The sequence below is a fragment of the Haliotis cracherodii genome, unplaced genomic scaffold (genome assembly GCF_022045235.1).
Source record: "Haliotis cracherodii isolate W230 unplaced genomic scaffold, xgHalCrac1.p SCAF_32, whole genome shotgun sequence".
In the NCBI taxonomy this organism is placed as follows: domain Eukaryota; kingdom Metazoa; phylum Mollusca; class Gastropoda; order Lepetellida; family Haliotidae; genus Haliotis; species Haliotis cracherodii.
In genome coordinates this window covers 2,878,747-2,901,560 of record NW_027266289.1, presented here as the reverse complement: position 1 = coordinate 2,901,560, position 22,814 = coordinate 2,878,747, and the positions used below count along the sequence as shown (strand labels likewise).

The 22,814-nt window shown below is 43.9% G+C and overlaps 1 protein-coding gene across 1 annotated transcript in view; it reads left to right on the top strand.

Annotated features, from left to right (window-relative positions):
- Positions 1-22,814, top strand: part of LOC139477180 (tight junction protein ZO-1-like) — a 125,081-nt gene that overhangs the window by 10,543 nt on the left and 91,724 nt on the right. Inside the window, exons 2-3 of the mRNA XM_071259738.1 lie at positions 14,048-14,258; positions 14,874-14,997. Of these exons, the coding sequence (XP_071115839.1) occupies positions 14,048-14,258; positions 14,874-14,997 (335 nt within the window). The remainder of the gene's footprint in view (positions 1-14,047; positions 14,259-14,873; positions 14,998-22,814) is intronic.

Below are 22,814 nucleotides of genomic sequence, written 5' to 3'. Positions count from 1 at the left end.
GTATCCTGGTGTATACAGCTGATGTATCCTGGTGTATACGGCTGAAGTATACAGGTGTGTACGGCTGATGTATCCTGGTGTATACGGCTGTTATATCCTGGTGCATACAGCTGATGTATCCTGGTGTTTACGGCTGATGTATCCTGGAGTGTACGGCTGATGTATCCTGGTGTATATGGTTGCTGTGTCCTGGTGTCTACGGTTGATGTATCCTGGTGTATACGGCTGATGTATCCTGGTGTATGAGGCTGATGTATCCTGGTGTATGAGGCTGATGTATCCTGGTGTATACGGCTGATGTATCCTGGTGTATACGGCTGATGTATCCTGGTGTCTACGGCTGATGTATCCTGGTGTCTACGGTTGATGTATCCTGGTGTATACGGCTGATGTATCCTGGTGTCTACGGTTGATGTATCCTGGTGTATACGGCTGATGTATCCTGGTGTATACGGCTGATGTATCCTGGTGTATACGGCTGATGTATCCTGGTGTCTACGGTTGATGTATCCTGGTGTATACGGCTGATGTATCCTGGTGTCTACGGTTGATGTATCCTGGTGTATGAGGCTGATGTATCCTGGTGTATACGGCTGATGCAGCCTGGAGTTTACAGGTCAGGGTGCCTTGGCACAAAACAACCTTAGCATGACCACTGTCGTAATTCTTTGTTACGGTGTCGGTGTTATGACACCTTAGCACTAAGACTGCTTTGCTAATTAAAAGATTGTTGTAAAGCAGATAGAAGGTTGACCCTCTCCAGCAGTAGAAACTAACAGGTTTGATCCACAAGTCCTTATAATGATAACATATAGCTAAAGGGCAAATTTCTACTAGTCCTTATGATACCCTAACTATTGGGCAGTTTGGCAAGGACTACAGGACTAGTGCCAATTTCTAACACTGCTCTCACAGCCCTGTGTGGAGTCTCATCTACCTCCATGGCAGGATATCCTGGCTACAGCAAGTAGAAGGCTGACTGCCTCATGACCCTGTGTGGAGTTTCTGCTACCTCCTGAGGCTCCACTGTGTGATATCCTGCCTCCAGCAGGTTGAAGGTTATCTGAGACTGCCGCCTTGGTCGAGAGCACCGACCAGGAGATCGAAAGGTCGGGGTTCGATCCCTGACCGCGTCATACCAAAAGATGTTAAGAGATGTTACTTGTTGTTACCCTGCCTGGCGCTCGGCATTAAAGGGCCAAAACATGGACTGGTCGGCTCGGAGTTAATGTACTGTGTCTGAGTGGGGTATCCATGTTAAACTGTGGCATGGTTTCTCAGTGGGCACTCTAAAGTTGGCATGTGTTGTGTTGTGTTGTGTTGTGTTGTGTTGTGCATGTCACATCCCAAGGTGGATTCTCCATAGTGAGGGAAGGTCGGACATGTGGACAGACTCAGAAGGTTTACCAGTGTTAGAAATTGGCGCTAGTCCTATAGTCCTTGCTAAACTGCCCAATAGTTAAAGCCCCACCCTGACTATAAATAGCCTGCAAGGTGGCGGTGTTTCAGTTTCGAACAATGACTGACAATGTAAACACAACCGAGTGTCGGGAGAGGTTTTTTGAAAACCATACGGGAACCAGATCACCATTGACCGTCAAACTTCGTATCAACTTGAATAACAAACCATGGATACAAAAAATGGCTCCATATCAAGATATAAGTAAATAAATTTTCTGTAGTTTTATCATAAAAAATCGAATCGATCGTGTTTGGCGTCTGCTTCAATCACAGTGGGCGGAGCTTAATTACGTTAGCGCTATAAATAGCAAAGCACATGGTCATGTGACACATTTAATGCATTTGTGGTCAAAGTGTATTGTGTTGTATATTTTTACGGCAGAACATCAGTTTCGGTTAATGTAACAGTAACGATACTTAAATACGAAATTGACGACGCGATTCTTTCAGTTCTATCCGAAAATTACAGATACTTGTTTAGTTTTGGTCATTTGCATTCAACAGTTAGATTTATGCCACACAATAATCAGTTTATATTCATAAAACGTAAATTATTACAGATTTTTCAACTAATGTTTAGGAAGGGGCCTAACTTGAAGCACAAGAAGTTACGCCAATATTCCTCAGCTTGACTACAATAGATGAATATGTCACGTGTATCAAAATAACAATGCACATAAGCAACTGGTAAATGAGTAACGAAATATATTTCATGATTTGACCTATAGAAGGCGTATCCAGATAATATTGTACTTACGATAAACGAAAACTCCAATACACATATTCCAAGACAACTTTAATTATGAACTTCCTTCACTTTCACAGAATTTTCACACACAAAACTGAGTTTGATCATTAGATCCACACTTGTCCCATGTATGTTTGTTCGGGGTATTTGGATACACTTAGCGCACAAGTTTTAAAATACAATCTGGGATCCCTTTCCCGTTTTGTCCACACCAATCCTTCATCTGCTCAGAGACCATATAATATTATATGGTCTCTGATCTGCTGCAACGTTTAATTCCGTTTCTTCAAGTCCAAGTATCTACGATCTCTCCAAACACTTCGTCCAGAAGCAATGTGCTCGAATCGACGAATTTCTGCAACATGGTGGCCGCACCATTCCTTAACTGCGATTGCCTGTGCCGTGTCGCGCATGGTTGACAAAAGAAGGGCGAACATACATATTCGGCTTCATCTGGTTCCACAATGAAATCTAGCTGTGACACTGATTCACTAATCCAAAGAATCGTCACTGAATTTATCAAAGTTTCTGTTGCCCTTGCAAGGGCGGGAAGAGAGGCGCCATCTTGTCGATTCGAGTTGTGAATCGGAATGATGTCAACTTGAATTGGAACTTTCTCCACGATAAAGTCACCAATGTCATAATCGAAATGACATAAGGCTCCTTGATTATCTCGAACAATTCTTCGTCAAAGTAGGCTTCACATGAAAATCTTCTGTTGCTCATATTGAAGACAAGCGAAATTGCAAAGATCTTCACAGTTGTAAGCAGCAACTCGATGCGCTCATGGGGCGTGGTTGCTAGGAGATCGCGTGGTCAGAAATGCGAAAATAAAAAGTTTTAGAAAGTAATAAAAGAAATACCCAGTGCAATGAAAAAGTACCATCTAGGGGATATTTTTTAATTATAATATTCACGAAAAAAATAATATTTTCTAAAAATGCAAAATGATTTATTAATTTATCCCAAGGTCGTAACCCTGATCACATGGTGGGTATTTGGAAGAAATCTTTGCGATGACGCCGTGAATGAGGCCGTGTGTATTACATTGTTGAATTCAACTGCCCAGATATTCGTCATGAATGGAGAGAAAAATGTATCTGAGAGAAACATTGTTGCTTTGAGCTTCGAGACAAAACACGACTGCCAAAGTAGCAAGCGACCTGAATGTAAGCTTGATGAAAGTAATGATGAAACCCATTTTCACGCACATGACAGAACTAATGTGAACAAATATTTATCTGAACATCGTTTCGAAGTCTGTGAGGCTGTCCGTATTTGAATATTTTTATCTCCATTCCGACGTGAAATAATATAATGTCTTCGTGTCTCAATTTTGCTGCGGCAGTGGAAAATTGCCCACCGATCTAATAAAAGAAATACTTCTACATCTACAACTGCACCGTCATAAAACCAGGTCAACTTTATCTTTGTTCTGTTGTTTATTAAAAAATCGTTTCCGAAGCAAATCGAATCGATCTACATCATAAATTAATTCATAGACTTGATTCTAGTATCAAGTGTTTATTTAAAATGTCATAAAATTACTTACACAATTATTGAAAGACATTTTTTGATAAGTCATATATTTTATTTCGTCCGCCCGCTCTCTGATTAGTTGAGGCTTGAGGGGAGAAACACATACAAACAATATAGATGGCCGTATGCAAATGACACTTGGCATGCCAATCAAAAGGGATCTGGGTCACTCGGAACCGCCAAGTTTCACGGATCGAGTTACTTCGGCACGAAGAGCTTCATCGGACAATTGAGACTTTGTCAAAATACATTGCTACTGAGCAATGAAAAAACGACAAGAAACTACTTTGATCAATTGAAAATATTTTTGACCAGGGTTTTTTACACGATCGTTGTCATCCAGATGAGGCAAGACGAACACAACGAAGAAAAACATTGTTGAAATCACCGATTGCCGTATATATTGTGAGAAATGCTATTTATAAACTGCAGATATACCGTACACCACAGGATAACGATTGGTGCCCCAACACATGTTATGTTTCTTGTTCATTTACACTGCTCATATGCATTACGACAAACATATTTCGTTCTAGTCTAGAAATCTAGAACTATAATTTGTGTGTTGGATAAATCGTGGACATTCACACGGTATCATTTTATGAAGATGTGAAGACGACATGGCAGGTAGGTTTTGAAACCAAAGATGAACGCGTTTGTTGAAAAGTCTTGTAATCGTTTGTTAGATATTTATATTACCATTAAAACTTACGTCCTTGTTGTCAAACGGCCCACGTGGGTGGGTGTTTACATGACGTCACCCGTTTACGCATTAACCAATGAAATCTATGTGTTTATGATGACGTCATATTGACCTGTCAGATCACTTGTATAAGCTCCGCCCACTAGAGTGCGGTAGTTACTACCGCAGATGGGGCTTTAAGGTATCATAAGGACCAGTATGAATTTGCCATTTTTAGAGTTTTGCTATATGTAATCATTCTAAGGACTAGAGGACTAAACATGTTAGTTTCTACGGCTGTTTACATTGCGGGCATGTGACTTTGAAGATAGTTAGGCAACATTTATGGGTCACCTGTCTTGTTGGGTTTAAGAATTATTTCAAACACTGCACATAAGAAGAGGTAGCTCCTCCTACTGAAGACCTGTGACTGTTCCAGTGGTGGTTGAGTAGGCAGGGTGTCACAACAAATCTCTCCACCTTGTAATGGAGACACAAGCAGAAGCTGCTCTTGAACCCTGCCTGAGGCCGGGGGTAACCTTGGAGGAGGGAGGGTGTCACAACAAATCTCTCCACCTTGTAATGGAAACAGAAGCAGAAGCTCCTCTTGAACCCTGCCTGAGGCTGAGGGTAACCTGGGAGGAGGGAGGGTGTCACAACAAATCTCTCCACCTTGTAATGGAAACACAAGCAGAAGCTGCTCTTGAACCCTGCCTGAGGCTGAGGGTAACCTGGGAGGAGGGAGGGGCAACCATCAGTCAGTCTGTAAACGTCCCTGTCTGTTTTCTTGGTGTATTCACTGGAGGTGTTAAGTGACTGTGAACCAGGTGGACGATGTGTGTTGGCTATGGTCGCTGTGAGCGAGGTGGTGGGAGAGTAGGGAAGCTGATACAGCCGGTGTTTGTAGAGACACGCAGCTAGAGAGGCTGTCCACCCAGCCCGGTGTCGACATGGGTGAGTGGTCAGCGAGTGAGTCATGTCGTCTGAAACTGATACGGCCTGACACAGTTCCCACCTCTCAGTGGACAGAGCTGGGACTTAGAGTCCTGTCTACTGTGTATGTGCATTCCTAGTCTGTTGTGTTGCTGTGTGAACTGGCTGGAGTATCAATGGGCACGACAGCGACAGTCCAAGGTAGACACCATAAAGCCATATTGTGCATGGATTCCTAGTCTGTTGTGTTGTTGTGTGAACTGGCTGGAGTGTCAATGGGCACGACAGCGACAGTCCAAGGTAGACACCATTAAGCCATATTGTCCATGGAGTCATAGATGTTTATTACACCTGTGCTTGTTCTGTGGATGTAGGGGCGGTATTTCTTCAGTCTCCTGTATCAACAGTTTAAACGTGTAATGCATTGTACTGATAAGCTTTACAGCTTAAGGTCAATAAAGAATTGACACTAGATGTTTTGTTTTTTTTTGGACGGTATGTCGAAATTGGGGATGGCTAAAAACTATCGTTGATGTGAAGAAATTTCAACGATTATCGATATGAAAATTGTGTCATCGATAATATCTTACATAATCTATTGTGATGAAGTTGAGTTTTAATTTACAGAAGCAGACTTGCTATGTCCATTGCCAAAGACAGAAAGCAACTGATTTTGTTATATCTGAAATGTCCACAATGTAATCCATGCATAAATGTGTCACAGCTCAACACTGACGTTGGCCCGTGAAGATCTGGGGTAGAATAGGTCTTCAGCAACCCATGCTTGCCCTAAAAGGCTACTATGCTTGTCGTAAGTGGCGATTAACAGGATAGGGTGGTCAGGCTCGCGGACTTGGTTGAACCATGTCATCGTATCTCAATTCAATGGATCGATGTTCATGATGTCAATCACTGTATTGTCTGGTCCAGACACGATTATTTACAGACCACCGTCATATAGCTGAAATTTTGCTGAGTGCGGCATTAAACAATAAATAAACTAACTGAAAAATATGAAATATGTTCTTTTCAAATATTTGCTCAAAGTTACTTCTCCGATTTTTATCAATAATTTATCGATATTTAGTTAATGATTATAGCAAGCCCTAGTCGCCATAGGTGCTTCCTCTGTGGGTATGAGGTCGTTATATTGACATAGGTGCTTGTGCGGATATGAGGTCGGTATGTCAACATGGGTGCTTGTTCTGTGGGTAAGTGGTCGGTTTGTCATCACGGGCGCTTGTTCTGTGGGTAGGAGGTCAGTATGTCGAAATGGGTGCTTGTTCTGTGGGTATGAGGTCAGTATGTCATCACAGGTGCTTTTCTGTGGGTATGAGGTTGGTGTGTCGACATGGGTGCTTGAGCTGTTGGTATGAGGTCGGTATGTTAACATGGGTGCTTGTTCTGTTGGTATGTCGACATAGGTGCTTGTGCAGATATGAGGTTGGTATGTCAACATGGGTGCTTGTTCTGTGGGTATGAGGTCGGTTTGTCATCACGGGTGCTTGTTCTGTGGGTATGAGGTCGGTTTGTCATCACGGGTGCTTGTTCTGTGGGTATGAGGTCAGTATGTCGAAATGGGTGCTTGTTCTGTGGGTATAAGGTCAGTATGTCGACATGGGTGCTTGTTCTGTGGGTATGAGGTCAGTATGTCGAAATGGGTGCTTGTGCGGATATGAGGTCGGTATGTCAACATGGGTGCTTGTTCTGTGGGTATGAGGTCAGTATGTCATCACAGGTGCTTGTTCTGGTGGTATGAGGTCGGTATGTCGACATAAGTGCTTGTGCGGATATGAGGTTGGTATGTCGACATGGGTGCTTGTTCTGCAGGTAGGAGGTCAGTATGTCAACATGGGAGCTTGATCTGGTGGTATGAGGTCAGTATGTCGACATGGGTGCTTGTTCTGCAGGTAGGAGGGCGGTAAGCCAACATAGCTGCTTGTTCTGCGGGTAGGAGGTCAGTATGTCACATGGGTGCTTGTTCTGCGGATAGGAGGTCAGTATGTCGACATGGGTGCTTGTTCTGCGGGTAGGAGGTCGGTAAGCTGACATAGGTGCTTGTTCTGCGGGTAGGAGGTCAGTATGTCACATGGGTGCTTGTTCTGTGGGTATGAGGTCAGTATGTCGACATGGGTGCTTGTTCTGTTGGTAGGAGGTCGGTAAGCCGACATAGGTGCTTGTTCTGTGAGTCGGAGGTCGGTCTTTCGCCACCAGTGAAGTGGTGCATGTGTTGCATCGCCATTCACTGATGTATCAATGCATTGAATTTATATGTGATATGATACACGAAACACCCGGGCATGTATCAACACATGCTTAAAGTCTGTATTTGAGATGGTCTCCTGTGTTGAGGATGAGTGGAGTGTGAGATTAGTATCTCTTGCCCCAGCTTATGTACAGTTGAGTGTGGTGTGAGACTAGTATCTCTTGCCCCAGCTTATGTACAGTTGAGTGTGGTGTGAGACTAGTATCTCTTGCCCCAGCTTATGTACAGTTGAGTGTGAGACTAGTATCTCTTGCCCCAGCTTATGTACAGTTGAGTGTGGTGTGAGACTAGTATCTCTTGCCCCAGCTTATGTACAGTTGAGTGTGGTGTGAGACTAGTATCTCTTGCCCCAGCTTATGTACAGTTGAGTGTGAGACTAGTATCTCTTGCCCCAGCTTATGTACAGTTGAGTGTGGTGTGAGACTAGTATCTCTTGCCCCAGCTTATGTACAGTTGAGTGTGGTGTGAGACTAGTATCTCTTGCCCCAGCTTATGTACAGTTGAGTATGGTGTGAGATTAGTACCTCTTGCCCCAGCTTATGTACAGTTGAGTGTGAGACTAGTATCTCTTGCCCCAGCTTATGTACAGTTGAGTGTGAGACTAGTATCTCTTGCCCCAGCTTATGTACAGTTGAGTGTGGTGTGAGACTAGTATCTCTTGCCCCAGCTTATGTACAGTTGAGTGTGAGACTAGTATCTCTTGCCCCAGCTTATGTACAGTGGAGTGTGAGACTAGTATCTCTTGCCCCACCTTATGTACAGTTGAGTGTGAGACTAGTATCTCTTGCCCCAGCTTATGTACAGTTGAGTGTGAGACTAGTATCTCTTGCCCCAGCTTATGTACAGTTGAGTGTGAGACTAGTATCTCTTGCCCCAGCTTATGTACAGTGGAGTGGAGAGACTAGTATCTCTTGCCCCAGCTTATGTACAGTTGAGTGTGAGACTAGTATCTCTTGCCCCAGCTTATGTACAGTGGAGTGGAGAGACTAGTATCTCTTGCCCCAGCTTATGTACAGTGGAGTGGAGAGACTAGTATCTCTTGCCCCAGCTTATGTACAGTTGAGTGTGGTGTGAGACTAGTATCTCTTGCCCCAGCTTATGTACAGTTGAGTGTGAGACTAGTATCTCTTGCCCCAGCTTATGTACAGTTGAGTGTGAAACTAGTTTCTCTTGCCCCAGCTTATGTACAGTGGAGTGGAGAGACTAGTATCTCTTGCCCCAGCTTATGTACAGTTGAGTGTGAGACTAGTATCTCTTGCCCCAGCTTATGTACAGTGGAGTGGAGAGACTAGTATCTCTTGCCCCAGCTTATGTACAGTGGAGTGGAGAGACTAGTATCTCTTGCCCCAGCTTATGTACAGTGGAGTGTGGTGTGAGACTAGTATCTCTTGCCCCAGCTTATGTACAGTTGAGTGTGAGACTAGTATCTCTTGTCCCAGCTTATGTACAGTTGAGTGTGAGACTAGAATCTCTTGCCCCAGCTTATGTACAGTGGAGTGGAGAGACTAGTATCTCTTGCCCCAGCTTATGTACAGTTGAGTGTGAGACTAGTATCTCTTGCCCCAGCTTATGTACAGTGGAGTGGAGAGACTAGTATCTCTTGCCCCAGCTTATGTACAGTGGAGTGGAGAGACTAGTATCTCTTGCCCCAGCTTATGTACAGTGGAGTGTGGTGTGAGACTAGTATCTCTTGCCCCAGCTTATGTACAGTTGAGTGTTGTGAGACTAGTATCTCTTGCCCCAGCTTATGTACAGTGGAGTGGAGAGACTAGTATCTCTTGCCCCAGCTTATGTACAGTGGAGTGTGGTGTGAGACTAGTATCTCTTGCCCCAGCTTATGTACAGTTGAGTGTGGTGTGAGACTAGTATCTCTTGCCCCAGCTTATGTACAGTTGAGTGTGGTGTGAGACTAGTATCTCTTGCCCCAGCTTATGTACAGTTGAGTGTGAGACTAGTATCTCTTACCCCAGCTTATGTACAGTTGAGTGTGAGACTAGTATCTCTTGCCCCAGCTTATGTACAGTTGAGTGTGAGACTAGTATCTCTTGCCCCAGCTTATGTACAGTTGAGTGTGAGACTAGTATCTCTTGCCCCAGCGAATGTACAGTGGAGTGTGAGACTAGTATCTCTTGCCCCAGCTTATGTACAGTTGAGTGTGAGACTAGTATCTCTTGCCCCAGCTTATGTACAGTTGAGTGTGAGACTAGTATCTCTTGCCCCAGCTTATGTACAGTTGAGTGTGAGACTAGTATCTCTTGCCCCAGCTTATGTACAGTGGAGTGGAGAGACTAGTATCTCTTGCCCCAGCTTATGTACAGTTGAGTGTGAGACGAGTATCTCTTGCCCCAGCTTATGTACAGTTGAGTGTGAGACTAGTATCTCTTGCCCCAGCTTATGTACAGTGGAGTGGACAGACTAGTATCTCTTGCCCCAGCTTATGTACAGTGGAGTGGAGAGACTAGTATCTCTTGCCTCAGCTTGTGTACAGTGGAGTGGAGAGACTAGTATCTCTTGCCCCAGCTTATGTACAGTGGAGCGGAGAAACTAGTATCTCTTGCCCCAGCTTATGTACAGTGGAGTGGAGAGACTAGTATCTCTTGTCCCAGCTTATGTACAGTGGAGTGGAGAGACTAGTATCTCTTGCCCCAGCTTATGTACAGTGGAGTGGAGAGACTAGTATCTCTTGCCCCAGCTTATGTACAGTGGAGTGGAGAGACTAGTATCTCTTGTCCCAGCTTATGTACAGTGGAGTGGAGAGACTAGTATCTCTTGCCCCAGCTTATGTACAGTGGAGTGTGAGACTAGTATCTCTTGCCCCAGCTTATGTACAGTTGAGTGTGAGACTAGTATCTCTTGCCCCAGCTTATGTACAGTGGAGTGTGGTGTGAGACTAGTATCTCTTGCCCCAGCTTATGTACAGTGGAGTGTGAGACTAGTATCTCTTGCCCCAGCTTATGTACAGTTGAGTGTGAGACTAGTATCTCTTGCCCCAGCTTATGTACAGATGAGTGTGGTGTGAGACTAGTATCTCTTGCCCCAGCTTATGTACAGTGGAGTGGAGAGACTAGTATCTCTTGCCCCAGCTTATGTACAGTTGAGTGTGAGACTAGTATCTCTTGCCCCAGCTTATGTACAGTGGAGTGTGAGACTAGTATCTCTTGCCCCAGCTTATGTACAGTTGAGTGTGGTGTGAGACTAGTATCTCTTGCCCCAGCTTATGTACAGTTGAGTGTGGTGTGAGACTAGTATCTCTTGCCCCAGCTTATGTACAGTTGAGTGTGAGACTAGTATCTCTTGCCCCAGCTTATATACAGTTGAGTGTGAGACTAGTATCTCTTGCCCCAGCTTATGTACAGTTGAGTGTGAGACTAGTATCTCTTGCCCCAGCTTATGTACAGTTGAGTGTGAGACTAGTATCTCTTGCCCCAGCTTATGTACAGTGGAGTGGAGAGACTAGTATCTCTTTCCCCAGCTTATGTACAGTGGAGTGGAGAGACTAGTATCTCTTGCCCCAGCTTCTGTACAGTTGAGTGTGAGACTAGTATCTCTTGCCCCAGCTTATGTACAGTGGAGGGAGAGACTAGTATCTCTTGCCCCAGCTTATGTACAGTGGAGTGTGAGACTAGTATCTCTTGCCCCAGCTTATGTACAGTGGAGTGTGAGACTAGTATCTCTTGCCCCAGCTTATGTACAGTGGAGTGGAGAGACTAGTATCTCTTGCCCCAGCTTATGTACAGTTGAGTGTGAGACTAGTATCTCTTGCCCCAGCTTATGTACAGTGGAGTGGAGAGACTAGTATCTCTTGCCCCAGCTTATGTACAGTTGAGTGTGAGACTAGTATCTCTTGCCCCAGCTTATGTACAGTGGAGTGGAGAGACTAGTATCTCTTTCCCCAGCTTATGTACAGTTGAGTGTGAGACATGTATAAGTCAGCCGAGACGTCCCCAGGAGATGTGAGAGAGACAACCTGTCTGCCTTGTTCTTCATGTAGAAATCCCTCCCCACATTCCAGGGGGTGAGTCACAGACAGGACACACTAAACTCTCATATGTCCTGCAGAATAAACACAAACCCTCTCCCCCCCCCACCCCCCACCCCCCCCCCCCCCCCCCCCCCAAAAAAAAAAAAAAATTAAAAAAAGGCTTACTGTCATCAGTACCTACATAACTTTTGGAGCAATTGAGTTAAAATTTACTCTTGGGTTTCTATTTTAATTTGGTTAGTACATTTTTAATTGGGTAACCAATATTTCTTCACTTTTCCCCAAATTAGTGAACATTTTAAGATTTAAAAAAAATGTAATGTATATACATGTTCTAAATATATAGGTTTGACTTGGAAAGTTAATTAGCCCGTAATTGTGTTTCGGAAATAGCTCCTTTGTACGCAAGCTGGAAAAGTTTCATTGGGTATTTACACGTGCTGTTTTTATAATTTGAGTTTTTCATTTCAAGCATGCGTTTCTGTACACAAGTTAATTGAAAGTAATTGGGTTTTGAATATTTTGGGGTGGGATGGAGTGGGGAGGCGGGGTGATTTTGCGGAAATACACAGCATATTTGTAGCTCTGGTTATCTCAGATTCTGGCAGAATCTGTATCAGTGTACGGGAGACAGTGTCAAAGAAATATGTAGACTATGCCAGCAACTCGCCCAGCAGCTCATCTATACAGTACTGATGTCCTCACTGCTGTGATGTGTGACAGACGTGTGACAGACGTGTGACAGACGTGTGACGTGTGTGACTGTCATACTGTGACTTTAGTTCCTTCTATGACTCTCCTTGTCTCTCCTTGTTACTATCACCTGTCTTCCTCAGTCATCTCGCCATCGTTGTCATCGTTATGGTGACAGTGATGTACGCTACATATACTGCCTGGTAGACTGACAGATGGTCTCTGAAATGAACATATCTTACATAAAAAAATCAGTTGTTAAATATCTTAATAAAAATATAATAAAAAGGAGCCTAGAGACTCTTCATTTTCAGATACTTCAGTAATCTAGACTTGCCAAACATTATAGACTTTCATGGGCTGTATTGGCTATATTTGTATGAGGGTCTGTATGACAAGACTAAGTGCCTGCGTTGATATGGTAAGTTTAGTCAGTCGCTTGATTCAGCAACCTATGTTTGCCCTAAAAGGCCACTATGCTTGTCGTAGGGTCGACTAACAGGATGTGGTGGTCAGGCTCGCTGACTTAGTTGATGCATGTCATCGTATCCCAATTGTGTGGATCGATGTTCATGATGTCAATCACTGGATTATCTAGTCCAGATTTTATTATTTACAGACCACCGTCATACAGGTTGAATATTGCTGAGTGCGGCGTTAAACAACTAACAAACGTTTGAATCAAACAAACAAACAAACAGTCCCTTGATTTACATTGTATAGGAGTACGCTTCAAGGATCCCCGGACCCCCATACATTTCTAAATGCCGTTAAATTTTAACTCACTCACTTTAAAACACTGTCACAATTTCCTGCCTGGTGTTTCAGGGCGGTGCCAGTAATAGACCAATGAACAATGTATTTCATTTGTAAACCAATTTCATGCTGATTTTTAAGTCATTTCTTGTAATAAACTTTTGATGTACTAACGATATAATGCCATATGTTATCAGCTTTCTGAGGCTGTTTTAGAAACCAGTTATATATATTTGTTTAATTCCTGTGATATATATATATATATATATATATATATAAGTGATATATATTGGTGATGTTCTACCCTTGAAATACAAGCGATGTATCAGTGAGATTATCTCTATTATATATACCTGCGATGTCCTGGTGGGAATCTAAAGATGGTACTTGTTGTTACCCTGCCTAGCGCTCGGTATTTAGGGGTGTAGACAAGGACTGGTCGGCTCGGAATCTCCCATGTTACAGACTATGGGCGGTCACTGGGGGTAGCCGGGTGGTTAACCTCTTCGGTTGTCACGTTGAAGACCCGGGTTCGATTCCAGCCATGGGTGCAATGTGTGAAGACCATTTCTGGTGTACCCTGCCGTGATATTGCTGGATTATTGCTGAAAGCGGCGTAAAACCATAGTCATTCACTCACTGTTACAGGCTGTGTCATTGCCCATGATATACGAGTGTTGTGCCCATGATATACGATTGTTGTGCTCATGATATATGATTGTTGTGCCCATGATATACGAGTGTTGTGCACATGATATACGAGTGTTGTGTCCATGATATATGATTCTTGTGCGCATGATATACGCGTGTTGTGCCCATGATATACGCGTGTTGTGCCCATGGTATACGAGTGTTTTTCCCATGATATATGTGTGTTACGTCCTAGATACATGAGTGCCTCAGCCATGATATACGAGTGTTGTGCCCATGATATACGGGTGTCATGCCCATGATATACAAGTGCTATACAGCATGTTTTGTTGGTAGATGCTGGTGATGAGAGCAACCCGACCCAGGCTCTCCAGCTGAGTTTTGAGCTGGCCCTGAAGGAGAGGGACGCAGTGTTGCGGGAGAAGTCACAGGCGCTGGAGGAACGGGACACCGCCGTGCGGCAGCTACAACACCTCAAGTCGGAGCGAGACCACGCCCTCGCCAGCCTCGAAAACCTCACTGGGAAGCCCGCAAAACTTAGCAACACGTACTGACTCTTTCTTCTCTTCTACATAGCTGTTACAGATACATCTGTTACAGACACATTTGTCACAAACTCATCCATTACAGACACATCCATTACAGACACATCCGTTACAGACACATCCGTTACAGACACATCCGTTACAGACACATTCATTACAGACGCATCTGTTACAGATGCATCCGTTACAGATGTATCCATTACAGACACTATGGTAAATCAGAATATCTCTCTTATACACATCTGTTACAGACACATTCATCACAGACACATCCCTTACAGATGCATCCATTACAGACAGATTCATTACAGACACTTAACTCTGTCAGAATAAGCCTCCTTCTGATTCAGATCAAAGTGGTTATGATTGTAAATGTTTTTGTAAAATGCTATTTGATCCCAAAATGCACATCAGCTTATTGATGACAAAAGGATGTGTGAAAAGTTTAAACTGATCACAGTTGATTAGCGAGGTTGCAGTGTGCCTGGCGAGCTCCCTACAAACTGTCTGTTTGTCTGCCGAGTACATTACACAGGCATCGTTCCCTTATTTATTGCCATCAGTATACAGGCAGGTTCCATAGGTGTTGGTTCTGACACTTGTTGATCTGTTGCTAGGAGACAGCTGGACGGAAGCAGCCCAATACTGGGCAGTCCCAGCCTCAGCAAACGGGCAGCGTCCCCGGGACGGCGTGGAACACGAGACAAACTCAACATGGACAGCGACGTCGAGGTGGAAGAGGTGAGTTAACTCCCTTTGATACATCTTTCACAGCAGTGGGGCTGCAGGATGGTGCATCTCAGCTGTTGATACACAGAGTTTTTCCTGCCTGCAGTGTTGATGCCCAACTTAGTATCTTGTTGAAGACTAGTTGCTATATGTCTGGTGCATTGTATTGAACCAGGTATATGCCCAGTGTATGATAATAACCAGGTATATGCCCACTGCTTAAAGCCATGTATGTGCCCAGTGTTTTATATGAAACCAGGTATATGCCAAATGTATTATGTAGGGCCAGGTATAAGCCCAGTGTATTGTGTAGAACCAGGTATATGCCCAGTGTATTATGTAGGACCAGGTATATGCCCGGTGCATTGTGTAGAACCAGGTATATGCCCAGTGTATTGTGTAGAACCAGGTATATGCCCAGTGTATTATGTAGGACCAGGTATATGCCCAGTGTATTTTGTAGAACCAGGTATATGCCCAGTGTATTATGTAGGACCAGGTATATGCCCAGTGTATTATGTAGGACCAGGTATATGCCCAGTGTATTATGTAGAGCCAGGTATATGCCCAGTGCATTGTGTAGAACCAGGTATATGCCCAGTGTATTGTGTAGAACCAGGTATATGCCCGGTGTATTTTGTCGAACCAGGTATATGCCCGGTGCATTGTGTAGAACCAGGTATATGCCCGGTGTATTGTGTAGAACCACGTATGTGACAAGTGTATTATGTAGGACCAGGTATATGCCCAGTGTATTGTGTAGGACCAGGTATATGCCTAGTGTATTATGTCAAACCAGGTATATGCCCAGTGTATTGTGTAGAACCAGGTATATGCCCACTGTATAGTACAGAACAAGGTGTATGCCCGGTGTATCGTACAGAATCAGGAATATGCCCAGTGTATTGTGTAGAACCAGGTATATGCCCAGTGTATTGTGTAGAACCAGGTATATGCCCAGTGTATTGTGTAGAACCAGGTATATGCCCAGTGTTTTATATGGAACCAGGTATATGCCGGGTGTATTGTGTAGGACCAGGTATATGCCCGTTGTATTGTGTAGAACCAGGTATATGCCCAGTGTTTTATATGGAACCAGGTATATGCCCGGTGTATTGTGTAGGACCAGGTATATGCCCGTTGTATTGTGTAGAACCAGGTATATGCTCAGTGTATAGTACAGAATCAGGAATAGGCCCAGTGTATAGTACAGAATCAGGAATATGCCCAGTGTACAGTACAGAACCAGGTGTATGCCCGGCTGATCGTGTACTAATGGCTGTGTTGTGTTTGGGCTGTACAGAGGCGGCGGCATGTCAAGAGACGGGTAAGTTCCTGTGTTCTGACTGTGGGCTGCTGGTGATGTGAGGGCAGTGTCAGGGAGCCCCCGTGTGTGTAGGTAGCTGCAGTGTCACAAGTCATTCACATTGGGGGCTCAGATTAAATCCAATGAAGCTGCTGTAAAATCTCACATTTGTAGTGCCTTGTGTCTGACTGCCCACTGAGTGACATCTTCCTGCAGCTGCGTGACTCTCACACGAGGCTCCCTGACCTCCCATAGACTAGAGTTGTCTCCCCTGGAGGGAGAGTTATCCCCCTAGGTGGTGCTGTGTTTGTCTTGTTTTCTGTCATTGACAACTGCCACTCTGGGTGGGTTTACCAAGTTACCTCCCTTACCTTAATTTCTTGTGGTGTGGTGTGTGTTTTTACCTTACTTTCTTGTGGTATGGTGTGTGTTGAATTTTCTATATCTGACATTTATGGTCAAATTTGCATGATTTTTGTTCTTTTGATAACGGAGAAGACAAGATGTGAGATTAGTGTGATGCATGGTTGTACATGCAGCTTTAATACTGGCGGGTGTGGTTTAGTTGTTTGTCTTGTGCTGATGTTGTCTGTTCATGTCCCGACTGCCGATGTGTGTGCGTTGTCCCTGTATGTCGGGGCGGTTGGGTAGCCTGGTGGTTAAAGCGTTTGCTCGTCACGCCGAAGACCCGGGTTCGATTCCCGACATGGGTACAATGTGTGAAGCCCATTTCTGGTGTCCCCCACCATGATATTGCTGGAATATTGCTAAAAGCGGCGTAAAACCATACTCACTCACTCACTCACTCACTGTCCCTGTATGTCAGCGGATTGAACTCCCAGCATGCAGCTGTGCTCAGAGCCAGGATTCTGACAAGGGTTGAGTAGGGGCATGTTGTAAAAAACTGATACACATTGACCTGGAAAGTGAATGTTATAAAAAACTGATACATATTGACCTGGAAAGTGAATGTTGTAAGAAACTGATACACATTGACCTGGAAAGTTAATGTTGTAAAAAACTGATACACATTGACCTGGAAAGTTAATGTTGTAAAAAACTGATACACATTGACCTGGAAAGTGAATGTTGTAAAAAAATGATACATATTGACCCTGGAAAGTGAATGTTGTAAGAAACTGATACACATTGACTTGGAAAGTGAATGTTGTAAAAAACTGATACATATTGACCCTGGAAAGTGAATGTTGTAAGAAACTGATACACATTGACTTGGAAAGTGAATGTTGTAAAAAACTGATAAACATTGACCTGGAAAGTCAATGTTGTAACAATCTGAAACATATTGACCCTGGAAAGTGAATGTTGTAAGAAACTGATACACATTGACTTGGAAAGTGAATGTTGTAAGAAACTGATACACATTGACTTGGAAAGTGAATGTTGTAAGAAACTGATACACATTGACCTGGAAAGTTAATGTTGTAAGAAACTCATACACATTGACCTGGAAAGTGAATGTTGTAAGAAACTGATACACATTGACCTGGAAAGTGAATTTTGTAAAAAACTGATACACATTGACCCTGGAAAGTGAATGTGGTAAAAAACTGATACACTTTGTTCTGGAAAGTGAATTTTGTAAAAAAACTGATACATATTGACCCTGGAAAGTTAATGTTGTAAAAAACTGATACACATTGACCTGGAAAGTCAATGTTGTAAAAAACTGATACATATTGACCCTGGAAAGTTAATGTTGTAAAAAACTGATACACATTGACCTGGAAAGTGAATGTTGTAAAAAACTGATACACATTGACCTGGAAAGTCAATGTTGTAAAAAACTGGTACACATTGACCTGGAAAGTGAATGTTGTAAAAAACTGATACACATTGACCTGGAAAGTGAATGTTGTAAAAAACTGATACGCATTGACCTAGAAAGTCAATGTTGTAAAAAACTGATACACATTGACTTGGAAAGTGAATGATGACAAAGCTGGGGTTTGCACTCAGCGTTAGCAACTAACATTTTTAATCCTTATAATGGTCACACATAGCAAACCCTTAAGAATGGCAAATTTCTACTAGTCCTTGGACCCTTTGCAAGGACTACAGGACTGCCAGTTTCTATTGCTGCAAACCTCCACCCCCATTCCTGTGTGTCAGTGGTTCTACTTTCCTCCTTACAGTGGATCAGATTACCAGGGCTGGCTCGTGTGTCTACTTGTCCTGTGTTTAATGTTCCTGGGTAACACAAGAGCTTGTCAGATAACTCCCAGATAAACCAGTCCACGCTTCTCCCCTCCCCCCAAACCTTCCTTCTCCCTCCCTCCCTCCTTCCCTCCCACCCATCCTTCCTTCTCCCTCCCTCCTTCCCTCCTACCAATCCTTCCTTCTCCCTCCCTCCCTCCCTCCCTCCCTCCCACCAATCCTTCCTTCTCCCTCCCTCCCTCCCTCTCACCCATCCTCCCTTCTCGCTCCCTCCCACCCATCCTTTTTTCTCCCTCCCTCCCACCCATCCTTCCTTCTCCCTCCCTCCCTCCCTCCCTCCCTCCCACCCATCCTTCCTTCTCCCTCCCTCCCTCCCTCCCTCCCACCCATCCTTCCTTCTCCCTCCTTCCCACCCATCCTTCCTTCTCCCTCCCTCCCTCTCACCCATCCTCCCTTCTCGCTCCCTCCCACCCATCCTTTTTTCTCCCTCCCTCCCACCCATCCTTCCTTCTCCCTCCCTCCCTCCCTCCCTCCCTCCCACCCATCCTTCCTTCTCCCTCCCTCCCTCCCTCCCACCCATCCTTCCTTCTCCCTCCCTCCCACCCATCCTTCCTTCCTCTCACCCATCCTTCCTTCTCCCTCCCTCTCACCCATCCTTCCTTCTCCCTCCCTCCCACCCACCATTCCTTCTCCCTTCCACCATTCCTTCTTCCTCCCTCTCACCCATCCTTCCTTCTCCCTCCCTCCCACCCACCATTCCTTCTCCCTCCCACCATTCCTTCTCCCTCACACCATTCCTTCTCCCTCCCACCATTCCTCCTGCCTCCCATCATTCCTTCTCCCTCCCACCCTGTCTGATCTCCTACCTCCTTACCCCCTTCCTCCCAATCTTAACCCCTTCCTCCCCTGCCCTCACCTGCCCCCTGGCTGTCCCTCCCTGCAGACCACACACTGATACAGGTCAGAGGTTAATAGTGTCCACTCTGACCTCCTTAGTGAGGTGATTACTTTGAGCCTGATGACCACGGAAACAATAGCTTGTGTACCCAGATATCCCAACCCATGGCTTCCATCATGGTGATGACTAAATCTTCCTGCTGAGATATATTGCCTTGCTTCACACTGACAGTGAGCAGAACTGCTTCAGACTTTCCTAGCCAGGCGGAGCAGGTTGTTTAACATGTCCAGGGGCGGATCTAGGATTTTTTATAGGGTGTCACAGTAGGATTTTAAGTAGTTAGTGTTTGTGGATGAACACTAGTAATGTTCATGCGATATCACTTCTTATGTGTCATTTTGAAAAGGGGGGGTTTGAACCCCCAGAACCCCCCAAGATCCTCTGCCCCTGATATCCTCCACAGGAGAATCTTGTCCACACCTCTCCATCTGCATCAGACCCGTGACGATTCCGGGGTAGAATAGGTCTTCAGCAACCCATGCTTGTCGTAAAAGGTGACTGCTTGTCGTAAAAGGTGACTAACAGGATCGGGTGGTCAGGCTCGCTGACTTGGTTGATGCATGTCATCGATCCCAATTGCGTGGATCGATGTTCATGATATCAATCACTGGATTGTCAGGTCCAGACTCGACTATTTACAGACCGCCGTCATATAGCTTGAATATTGCTGAGTGCGGCGTTAAACAACCAACCAACCAACCAACCAACCAACCAAACAACCAAACAACCAAACAAATCCATCTGCATCATGTCCAAGGTGTCCTTTTGTCAAGTGAAGATGTCTGCCGATGCCTGTTTGTCCTCAGTTTACAGTTTTACAGTGAAACTTGTGTCATAAAAGTGAAGACAATCTGCAGCTTCATCATCAGCATAGGTCTTCAGCAACCCATGCTTGCCGTAAAAGGCGACTATTCTTGTCGCAATAGCGACTATGCGGATTGGGTGGTCAGGCTCGCTGACTTGGTTGATGCATGTCATTGATCCCAATTGCGTGGATCAATGCTCATGATATTAATCACTGGATTGTCTGGTCCAGACTCCATTATTTATAGACAGACGTCATATAGCTGGAATATTGCTGAGTGTAGCAAACAACCAACCAACCAACCATCATCATCATCATCATCATCATCATCGTTGCACTGGACTGGTTTAATTAATTACAATACTATTGTTGAGTGCAGTGTAAAGCAACAAACAAACAACATTAAAAACTTCAACTGGCAGGCACTAGATATGTCCTCTAGAATCACTGCCTCCGTGATACAAACCATTATTGAGACAATGCACCTGGCATCCCACACGACCTGACATGTGACCTGGACGTTATCATCACATAATGCCCTGCACAACACAGGTCATTATGAACAATGTACCACCACACTTTAATGGCCGACCCCTGACCTCAAGGCGTGTGTGGAAGGGAGATAACTCTGTATGTATCTGACTAATTTCACTAATGGCCAATTTAGCGCCATGGGCTGTTGGCTTGATGTCTGATGGGGGTTGTTGTGATATGATAATTCCTGTGTGTTGAGCCACTAGGGTGAGAGCTGGGTGTGATGGCGTGATGGCTGACCATGATGGGCGACATCTGGTGTGTAATTGGGTCTTTTGTGATTGAGATGGAGTAAAAACAGTGGTATAACCTGGTGCTTACCTGGATACGTACACAGTCCGAAAAACACTTACTATTCAGAGCTCCAGATAAGCTTTTGGTGTTGTGGGTATTTTACCAATGCATTTTAAAATCACTGGGTATCAGTAATTCTATCTGGGTATTCAAATTTCTGTTACCCACTAGTTTTTACACATGTGGGTATTTAAGTTAAAAATCTAAAAACACTATTCATCTAGTCCCTGCAAACTGGTGTTGTGTGGGTTCGAGAGCTTTACAGGACTCAAAAATACGACGATACTTCCACAAGAAAGTGTGATGGCAAATAATCATGATGTAACTGTCATCGTGGAGTTTGGCAAGGTTGACGGAATGCCCGTTTATAATTTCAAAATTAGTTGCTGATTTGCTAATCGAATACGCAGGGTTACTTTACAATATTTTGATTATACGGACAAGTTTTATTTTTGTAGCGTATCTGTAATGTTCGTTGCGTATTTGATACGCTTGGATATTATTTTACTGCGTATTTCTGCATTTTCTCAGATACGCAGCTTATCTGGAGCTCTGCTATTTCTGATTAGTTCATATTCCAGGACACTGACAGATTGCCACATACAATGTCCTGACTTATTTTTCAATTTTGAAAAGGATATATGAATTTTCTTTAAAAGTTGATGAAATCATGACATGATCATTTGCCAGTTGTCTCTTACTTACGAATATTGGAGATTTAATGGGCACTTTCCGACTTCAAGCGTATGTCGCACACAGCCCCGACCAGGCCATTTAATGTGTTTCAGAAAAGGGGAAAAGTGAGTTTGTGCAACCCAGGCGAGGCACTGAATAGATGGTAGACTAACACATTTCTTTTAAATAATTGTCATTTTTCTTTTTAAGAGAGAAACTTTCCTCCCCTGCTGTGTATTTTTTTTTCAAAAGAATCCTCATCTGCTGGAGTGCGTTTAGTTTGGTCTATAGTTTCCCAGGCTTAAGTGAAAAACATTAAGAAATATATATCAATTCCACAGTCATGGCGCAGGACTAGCAAACATGTGCCATCAGAGGATATGATATTACTGTATTCTACATAATAAGCGTCCAGGGCGCTCTCACAATTGGAAGTAAGGGGCTCTTTTTAGAATATTATTTTGGTGAAAAAAATAGAGTTGAAAGATTGTAAATTTTGTGGTTTTTGCTGACAGGCTGAAATGTTTATAGAATTTTAATGCCCATAATTAAGGGTGCAAAAACACACGAGTGCGTATTATACACGATTACATTAAAGTCTTGTGTACATTGATCAATCAGAATGGGTGCTAATTGGGATTGTTCACTTGCCAATATATTAGCAAATGTCGCTGTGGGCGCTTATTAGATCGGGCGCTTATTACGTCCATACGGTATATGATATGCAGCGTTAGCAACTAACAGTTTTCGTCCACTAGTCCTTATAATGATAACATAGCAAAACCCTTAAAAATGGCAATTTTTTACTAGTCCTTATGATACCTTTACCATTGGGCAGTTTGTTAAGGACTATAGGACTAGTGGCAATTTCTAACCCTGATATGAGATAAGTAATTATGATAACATCATAATGAGAGTATTGTGAGACAGGGGCGTTACCTAGGTAACACATGTGTATCTGGATGGAGAGATGGGCGTACCTGGTGATCTGTCAAGACAGGGTGTGACTGCTGGAATGTCGGATGATGTATCTTATGTCATATTCATATACTGACATGTGGACTTCCATGCATGACTAC